At 46.8% G+C, this 9,318-nt stretch overlaps 1 protein-coding gene across 1 annotated transcript; it reads right to left on the reverse strand.

Annotated features, from left to right (window-relative positions):
- Nucleotides 1–510: 510 nt before the first annotated feature.
- Nucleotides 511–3,917, reverse strand: UBC (ubiquitin C). The gene is made up of 2 exons (XM_061602429.1): nucleotides 3,782–3,917; nucleotides 511–3,090 (listed from the first exon to the last, which is right to left on the reverse strand). The coding sequence occupies exon 2, from the start codon at nucleotides 3,083–3,085 to the stop codon at nucleotides 599–601; it is 2,487 nt and encodes an 828-aa protein (XP_061458413.1). The 5' UTR covers nucleotides 3,086–3,090; nucleotides 3,782–3,917; the 3' UTR covers nucleotides 511–598.
- Between the last annotated feature and the right edge of the window lie 5,401 nt (nucleotides 3,918–9,318).

Below are 9,318 nucleotides of genomic sequence, written 5' to 3' on the forward strand. Positions count from 1 at the left end.
TAAGTTTCCTAGTCCCACTTCTCCCAGCTTACTTCCTATTGGCTGCTGGGTCAGAGATTAACCACCCACAATTTTAATTTAGAGACCAATTCTGATTGTTTCCCAGTTTACACCAGCTATTTGCAATCCTATTACAGGAATTGATTATAGCAAGTAGTAAGAACCACTGCTTGCCTCAATAGCACTGAATCTTAAGCTTAACTTGTTAGAAAACTGGATAGTAAAACATATTATATATTAGTTCTGCTGTTGTGTCAATTAGTGTGCCTTTTCAAGTCACCTTTGAGAGCCACTAGTTCCCCCCCCCCGATGCTTGCAATCATGATTTCAGTGGTACAAATACAAGCAATATGCTCTGAAGTCAAAATTAGTTTATATGGCACTCTGAACTACAACTACTTCCTCTCCTTGCCAATTTGCTAGATTTTGCACTATAGGATATTCAGCACACACACACACCACACACTCCTGCTAACTCACCAACTACCTAGAACAATGAAACAAAGGACATTTGGGAATGCAACAGCTTTATTAAAACAAAGTGCACTGAAGTTTATTTTGGTGGTTGTAAGTAACCAGCAAGTTTAAATACCACCCCTTAAACGTAGAACCAGGTGCAAGACGGACTCCTTCTGGAGAGGGTACGGCCATCTTCCAGCTGCATGCCAGCAAAGATCAGCTTCTGTTGGTCCGGGGGAATGCCTTCTTTGTCCTGAATCTTGGCCTTGACATTCTCAATGGTGTCACTTGGCTCCACCTCCAAGGTGATGGTCTTGCCAGTCAAGGTCTTCACAAAGATTTGCATCCCACCTCTCAAGCGGAGCACAAGATGGAGGGTAGACTCCTTCTGGATGTTGTAGTCAGAGAGGGTGCGGCCATCTTCCAGCTGCTTGCCAGCAAAGATCAGCCTCTGTTGGTCCGGGGGAATGCCTTCTTTGTCCTGAATCTTGGCCTTGACATTCTCAATGGTGTCACTTGGCTCCACCTCCAAGGTGATGGTCTTGCCAGTCAAGGTCTTCACAAAGATTTGCATCCCACCTCTCAAGCGGAGCACAAGATGGAGGGTAGACTCCTTCTGGATATTGTAGTCAGAGAGGGTGCGGCCATCTTCCAGCTGCTTGCCAGCAAAGATCAACCTCTGTTGGTCCGGGGGAATGCCTTCTTTGTCCTGAATCTTGGCCTTGACATTCTCAATGGTGTCACTTGGCTCCACCTCCAAGGTGATGGTCTTGCCAGTCAAGGTCTTCACAAAGATTTGCATCCCACCTCTCAAGCGGAGCACAAGATGGAGGGTAGACTCCTTCTGGATGTTGTAGTCAGAGAGGGTGCGGCCATCTTCCAGCTGCTTGCCAGCAAAGATCAGCCTCTGTTGGTCCGGGGGAATGCCTTCTTTGTCCTGAATCTTGGCCTTGACATTCTCAATGGTGTCACTTGGCTCCACCTCCAAGGTGATGGTCTTGCCAGTCAAGGTCTTCACAAAGATTTGCATCCCACCTCTCAAGCGGAGCACAAGATGGAGGGTAGACTCCTTCTGGATGTTGTAGTCAGAGAGGGTACGGCCATCTTCCAGCTGCTTGCCAGCAAAGATCAGCCTCTGTTGGTCCGGCGGAATGCCTTCTTTGTCCTGAATCTTGGCCTTGACATTCTCAATGGTGTCACTTGGCTCCACCTCCAAGGTGATGGTCTTGCCAGTCAAGGTCTTCACAAAGATTTGCATCCCACCTCTCAAGCGGAGCACAAGATGGAGGGTAGACTCCTTCTGGATGTTGTAGTCAGAGAGGGTGCGGCCATCTTCCAGCTGCTTGCCAGCAAAGATCAACCTCTGTTGGTCCGGGGGAATGCCTTCTTTGTCCTGAATCTTGGCCTTGACATTCTCAATGGTGTCACTTGGCTCCACCTCCAAGGTGATGGTCTTGCCAGTCAAGGTCTTCACAAAGATTTGCATCCCACCTCTCAAGCGGAGCACAAGATGGAGGGTAGACTCCTTCTGGATGTTGTAGTCAGAGAGGGTGCGGCCATCTTCCAGCTGCTTGCCAGCAAAGATCAGCCTCTGTTGGTCCGGGGGAATGCCTTCTTTGTCCTGAATCTTGGCCTTGACATTCTCAATGGTGTCACTTGGCTCCACCTCCAAGGTGATGGTCTTGCCAGTCAAGGTCTTCACAAAGATTTGCATCCCACCTCTCAAGCGGAGCACAAGATGGAGGGTAGACTCCTTCTGGATGTTGTAGTCAGAGAGGGTGCGGCCATCTTCCAGCTGCTTGCCAGCAAAGATCAACCTCTGTTGGTCCGGGGGAATGCCTTCTTTGTCCTGAATCTTGGCCTTGACATTCTCAATGGTGTCACTTGGCTCCACCTCCAAGGTGATGGTCTTGCCAGTCAAGGTCTTCACAAAGATTTGCATCCCACCTCTCAAGCGGAGCACAAGATGGAGGGTAGACTCCTTCTGGATGTTGTAGTCAGAGAGGGTGCGGCCATCTTCCAGCTGCTTGCCAGCAAAGATCAGCCTCTGTTGGTCCGGGGGAATGCCTTCTTTGTCCTGAATCTTGGCCTTGACATTCTCAATGGTGTCACTTGGCTCCACCTCCAAGGTGATGGTCTTGCCAGTCAAGGTCTTCACAAAGATTTGCATCCCACCTCTCAAGCGGAGCACAAGATGGAGGGTAGACTCCTTCTGGATGTTGTAGTCAGAGAGGGTGCGGCCATCTTCCAGCTGCTTGCCAGCAAAGATCAGCCTCTGTTGGTCCGGGGGAATGCCTTCTTTGTCCTGAATCTTGGCCTTGACATTCTCAATGGTGTCACTTGGCTCCACCTCCAAGGTGATGGTCTTGCCAGTCAAGGTCTTCACAAAGATTTGCATCCCACCTCTCAAGCGGAGCACAAGATGGAGGGTAGACTCCTTCTGGATGTTGTAGTCAGAGAGGGTGCGGCCATCTTCCAGCTGCTTGCCAGCAAAGATCAGCCTCTGTTGGTCCGGGGGAATGCCTTCTTTGTCCTGAATCTTGGCCTTGACATTCTCAATGGTGTCACTTGGCTCCACCTCCAAGGTGATGGTCTTGCCAGTCAAGGTCTTCACAAAGATCTGCATTTTCTCTACACACAAAAAAAGATGACAACCCAATTCAGATTACCAGAAGTACATTTCATTTAAGGAGCCTCCTAATTTACAGGGCAAGTTAGCATCAACCCGCTAATCCAGACTTAAAGATATACGTGGGAATCGAATTTTTTTCCTTACCAGTCCACATCAGCAAGCTCCGCCCCCACCAGGCCAACGAAGCTGAAAGGGCGGGGCGGATGAGCGAGCAGCACGCACTTAAGCGCGTCGCGGTCACGGGCCGGCGCGTGATATCACAGTGCTCCGTCTGAGTCACAAGCGCAGGCGCATCAGGCGCCTCGTCTCCCTGTCATTTCCCTTCCTACCCCCGTCCTACTTTCTCGGCGGCCATTTATGGAGGTTCGCTTTTGGTTATTTAGTTAATGCCCTCAGCGACCGAATCAATCCCTCCACCACACAAAAACACCCCGAATTGAGAAATGGCCACACTTCGCAACCGCACCCCCATGGTTAGGTTGGACACCTCGCATAAATCTGTATCTTTTCTACAAAAGCGTCTCTCCGTCCTCCCAGTCACCGCTTTCACTCTCTCAACCTCCCCTCTCACACACATACACGAAGTCTCCCTCAGGAGCTCAAACAGCCTTCCTCCTAACGGAAAGAAATTCAACAAGCAAAATGTGAGGGGAGTGGGAAACAAAACACATTTCAACTTAAAACGCTCACCGCAGAGCTTGAGCCGGTCCAAGCAAACAGCAGAATAAGAGCAACAAGAGGCGACTAGTTCTAACTACGCCACCGGTTGCGACCGCCACTTATATAGGATTCTCTAGATAAGATCACTCCGCCAAAAAAAAAAACCGAGGCGTTGAGAAGAGACAGATAGGAAGGGACTATGCTTCAACTCGCGCAGGCACTCTGCTTCTTCTTGACCAGCGACAAATCGTAGTTAAGGATACAGTGACGTCAGGAACTACAGCCCCGCCTTTTCTCTCTCTTTTAAACTCGAGGGAAGGCCAAGGATAAAACTGTTGCGATGATTGGCGGTTGGGAGGGCGGGGAGAAGAATGAGAAGGGGAGGCGGTTGGGTCAAAAGCTTGGACCGGTTTATTTTCGCACTTTTGGAAATAAAACAAAAATAAATAGATGTGTGATCGTGTTGGTTTTGGGTTGGAGGAGAAAGCTCTGTGAAGGGATGGGGAGGGTTAAATTTGTATTTATGAGACAAAGATGGGCAGTCATTCTCTCTCAGCCTGACCTACCTCACAGGTCTGTTGTGGGAATAAAAGGGGTGGAAAAGAATTGTCCATACACCGTTTTGATTTTCTTAGAGGAAAACTGGGATAGAGGTGAAGTAAGAAAGAAGACGAGGGAACATTTCTGTTAAAATTAATTCACTTCTCTATTCAAAGTTACTGCATTCACATGAATATCATATTTTGCTGCACTCCCTGTCTCGGAGCATGACAAGGGGGAGACCAACCCAGCCCCATACATTGGTCATTCATCTGCTAGCTGCTCCACTGCTTTCTTTTCTCATCCATTCCTTTTTCCATGCTTATTAGAATGTGAGCCTTTCCACTCTTTTACAATACTAAATTTCAGACTGAAGATAAAGTGTTGATTTTTAAAATCATTCCCCACATAAGAGACAAAAACCAAACAAACTCACATGTAGAAAAATAGGACACCCTCGCCCTGATGTGCTAGCTTACTCTGTGCAGGCTGCTCTCTTGTTTCCCATGGGACTGCATTCAAAAGCATGCCCTCCACCTTCACTCTCAACTGGTGAGATCTAGAATCTTACCACCAACCCATCCTGCTTACCGTGTAAATGCTTGGTCTTCACATGTCTCAGAATGAACACTTCAGAAAATGTGATGGGATCGTATTTTTGAATTCTCCATTACAAACTCCCTACAAATAGAAAACCAGCACAACTGACAAAAAGCTGGGCTAGACTCTTCCTCCTTGGAGATCAAAAATGGGAAAATGCCATTGGACTGAAATTCTGACTGTGGACTTCTCATAGGCATCTAGTTGGCTGCTGGGAAAACAATGGTAGACTAGATAAGCCTTTTGCTGATGCACAGGGTTCTTATTATGTTCTTATGTCCCTGATACCTAGATTTCTAGTTGCAGGGGGCATTCAGAAGCATATTTTCCCATCTGTAAATTGAACATAAGAACATAAGAAGAGCCTGCTGGATCAGGCCAGTGGCCCATCTAGTCCAGCATCCTGTTCTCACAGTGGCCAACCAGGTGCCCGGGGGAAGCCCGCAAGCAGGACCCGAGTGCAAGAACACTCTCCCCTCCTGAGGCTTCCGGCAACTGGTTTTCAGAAGCATGCTGCCTCTGACTAGGGTGGCACAGCACAGCCATCATGGCTAGTAGCCATTGATAGCCCTGTCCTCCATGAATTTGTCTAATCTTCTTTTAAAGCCATCCAAGCTGCTGGCCATTACCGCATCTTGTTGGAGCAAATTCCATAGTTTAACTATGCGCTGAGTAAAGAAATACTTCCTTTTGTCTGTCCTGAATCTTCCAACATTCAGCTTCTTTGAATGTCCACGAGTTCTAGTATTATGAGAGAGGGAGAAGAACTTTTCTCTATCCACTTTCTCAATGCCATGCATAATTTTATACACTTCTATCATGTCTCCTCTGACCCGCCTTTTCTCTAAACTAAAAAGCCCCAAATGCTGCAACCTTTCCTCGTAAGGGAGTCGCTCCATCCCCTTGATCATTCTGGTTGCCCTCTTCTGAACCTTTTCCAACTCTATAATATCCTTTTTGAGATGAGGCGACCAGAACTGTACACAGTATTCCAAATGTGGCTGCACCATAGATTTATACAACGTCATTATGATATCAGCTGTTTTATTTTCAGTACCTTTCCTAATTATTGCTAGCATGGAATTTGCCTTTTTCACAGCTGCCGCACACTGGGTCCACATTTTCATCGTGCTGTCCACTACAACCCCGAGGTCTCTCTCCTGGCCGGTCACCGCCAGTTCAGACCCCATGAGCGTATATGTGAAATTAAGATTTTTTGCTCCAATATGCATAATTTTACACTTGTTTATATTGAATTGCATTTGCCATTTTTCCGCCCATTCACTCAGTTTGGAGAGGTCTTTTTGGAGCTCTTCGCAATCCCTTTTTGTTTTAACAACCCTGAACAATTTAGTGTCGTCAGCAAACTTGGCCACTTCACTGCTCACTCCTAATTCTAGGTCATTAATGAACAAGTTGAAAAGTACAGGTCCCAATACCGATCCTTGAGGGACTCCACTTTCTACAGCTCTCCATTGGGAGAACTGTCCGTTTATTCCTACTCTCTGCTTTCTGCTTCTTAACCAATTCCTTATCCACAAGAGGACCTCTCCTCTTATTCCATGACTGTAAAGCTTCCTCAGAAGTCTTTGGTGAGGTACCTTGTCAAACGCTTTTTGAAAGTCTAAGTACACTATGTCCACTGGATCACCTCTATCTATATGCTTGTTGACACTCTCAAAGAATTCTAATAGGTTACTGAGACAGGACTTTCCCTTGCAGAAGCCATGCTGGCTCTGCTTCAGCAAGGCTTGTTCTTCTATGTGCTTAGTTAATCCAGCTTTAATAATACTTTCTACCAGTTTTCCAGGGACAGAAGTTAAGCTAACTGGCCTGTAATTTGCCTCTAAGAGCTTCCTTGACTTTGCTCGTTAACCATGCTGGCATCTTTTTGGCCCTGGCGATACCTCTTCTGATCTGCGGTATGCACTCCAGTTGAGCTTCTAATATAGTGTTTTTAAACAACTTCCAAGCATTTTCGAGTGATGTGACCCCCTGGACTTTGTTTTTCATCTTTCTTTTTACCAGTCCCCTCATTTTTGTGAAGTTTCCTCTTTTGAAGTCAAATGTGACCGTGTTGGATTTTCTTGGCAATTGGCCATTTACATGTATGTTTAATTTAATAGCACTATGGTCACTGCTCCCAATCGGTTCAACAACACCTACATCTCGCACCAGGTCCCGGTCCCCACTGAGGATTAAGTCCAGGGTTGCCGTGCCTCTGGTCGGTTGCATGACCAACTGGTCTAGGGCATAGTCATTTAGAATATCTAGAAATTTTGCTTCTTTGTCATGACTGGAACACATATGTGGCCAGTCTATGTCTGGGTAGTTGAAGTCACCCATTACTACCACATTTCCTAGTTTGGATGCTTCCTCAATTTCATATCTCATCTCCAGGTCTCCCTGAGCATTTTGATCAGGGGGATGATAGATCGTCCCCAGAATTAAATCCCTCCTGTGGTATGGTATCACCACCCACAACGATTCTGTGGAGGAGTCCGCCCCTTTTGGGGCTTCAAGCTTGCTGGATTCAATGCCTTCTTTCACGTATAGAGCAACTCCGCCACCAATACGTCCTTCCCTGTCCTTCCGATATAGTTTATATCCAGGGATAACCGTATCCCACTGGTTTTCTCCATTCCACCAGGTCTCTGTTATGCTCACTATATCAATGCTGTCCTCTAAGACCAAGCACTCCACTTCTCCCATCTTGGTTCGGAGGCTCCTAGCATTAGTGTACAGACACTTGTAAGCAGTGTCTCTCTTGACACTGACCATTGACCATTGACCATGGTGTGGAGAAAGTGGATAGGGAGATCTTTTCCCTCTCTCATAATACTCAGAGCCATCCAATGAAGATGATTGTTGGAAGATTCAGGACAACAGAAAGTACTTCTTCACAAAGCACATAGTTAAACTATGGAATTTGCTCCCACAAGAGGCAGAGATGGCTGAAGTGGAAAATTCTACCTCTGAGGGTCGTTGATATTAGTATGTAGATAAGGTGGAAGGGGACGGATGTTGCAACAGGGCAGAGCAGACAAAAGATGAGTATGTGTGTTCTTACTTCCCTGTAATGGAGTATTACCTGGTGAATCACAGAGCCAGGTGGAAGCGGGAAACAGGTAAAGCCCTTTATTGGGTACCTTGGGACACATGACTGTACCTTGTATAAATCTATAAAAGACCCTTGGTGTGGGGAAGAAGGCAGTCTCCCGCCATAGCACATGCTCGCAGGGACTCCTTGCAATTGTAAGTATAATAAACAGCTGTAAGCTTCAACCTGCCTCACTGTCGTTCCTGGACAAGGACTCCATTAAGGAGAAAATTCCACAACATGGCCACCAACTTCAATGGCTTTAAAGAGGATTAGACAAATTCAAAGGCTATTGGTGGCTACTAGTCATGATGGCTATGCTCTGTCTCCGACAGAGGCAGTATGCTTTTGAATACCAGTTGCTGGAAACTGCAGAAGGGGAGAGTACTCTTTGCACTCAGGTCCTGCTTGCAGGCTTCCCATGGGCAATTGGTTGGCCACTGTGAGAACAGGATGCTGGACTAGATGGGCTGTTGGCCTGATCCAGCAGGCTCTTATGTTAAGTGCTTACTTTTCTAACCCAAATGGGTTTCCTTTTATAGTCTGCATGAGTGTGCCCCCAACTTTTAATTCAGGTGGGGAAAGTGTGTGCCTCAACTGTTGGACGTTTGGGCTAATGAACACAAAGGGTTGCAGAGCTTCTTCCTTGGAGAGCTTCTAGTAATTCCCAGTTTGTGCTACTTGAAGAACAAATGGCGCAGCAAACACTGCTCTCCAACAGCCATTTTGGGACGACGCTGAAGTTGGTTCCCAGTTCCCAGTTCCTTATTTGCTTGAAAGTTCAAAACACTAAAAAAGAAAAGTTGACAGCTACAGCAACTTCAAGCCAAACTTCACATGTCTCTGAACCCCAAAATATATGTTTGGGTACCCTGTATGATATATCACTGTGATCAGGGGACTCTCCCCGTCACGAATAACAATATATTTATGCAATTAAAATCATCAGGCTTCTGATATTATCATAAATACATAATGATGTCATAAATTCATAAAAAATAAGTAACTGGGGGTGCCTACCTCAAAATCTGCTCTGGGCCAGGACAAATCATACACCTCATGAAAGGGGAGAGTGTCCTCTATGAGATGCCACTGTGTCCCACCTGGCCCAGAGCTTCTGCTGGGCGCAGGGCACAGAGGAAGTCATCTATGCAAAATCAAAGCAGACCAAAACATACAGGAAAAAATAAGTAACTGGGGGTGCCTACCCCAAAATCTGCTCTGGGCCAGGACAGATCATACACCCCATGAAAGAGGAGGGTGTCCTCTACGAGATGCCACTGTGTCCCACCTGGCCAGAGCTTCTGCTGGGCGCAGGGCACAGAGG

The sequence above is a fragment of the Rhineura floridana genome, chromosome 19 (genome assembly GCF_030035675.1).
Source record: "Rhineura floridana isolate rRhiFlo1 chromosome 19, rRhiFlo1.hap2, whole genome shotgun sequence".
Classification (NCBI taxonomy): domain Eukaryota; kingdom Metazoa; phylum Chordata; class Lepidosauria; order Squamata; family Rhineuridae; genus Rhineura; species Rhineura floridana.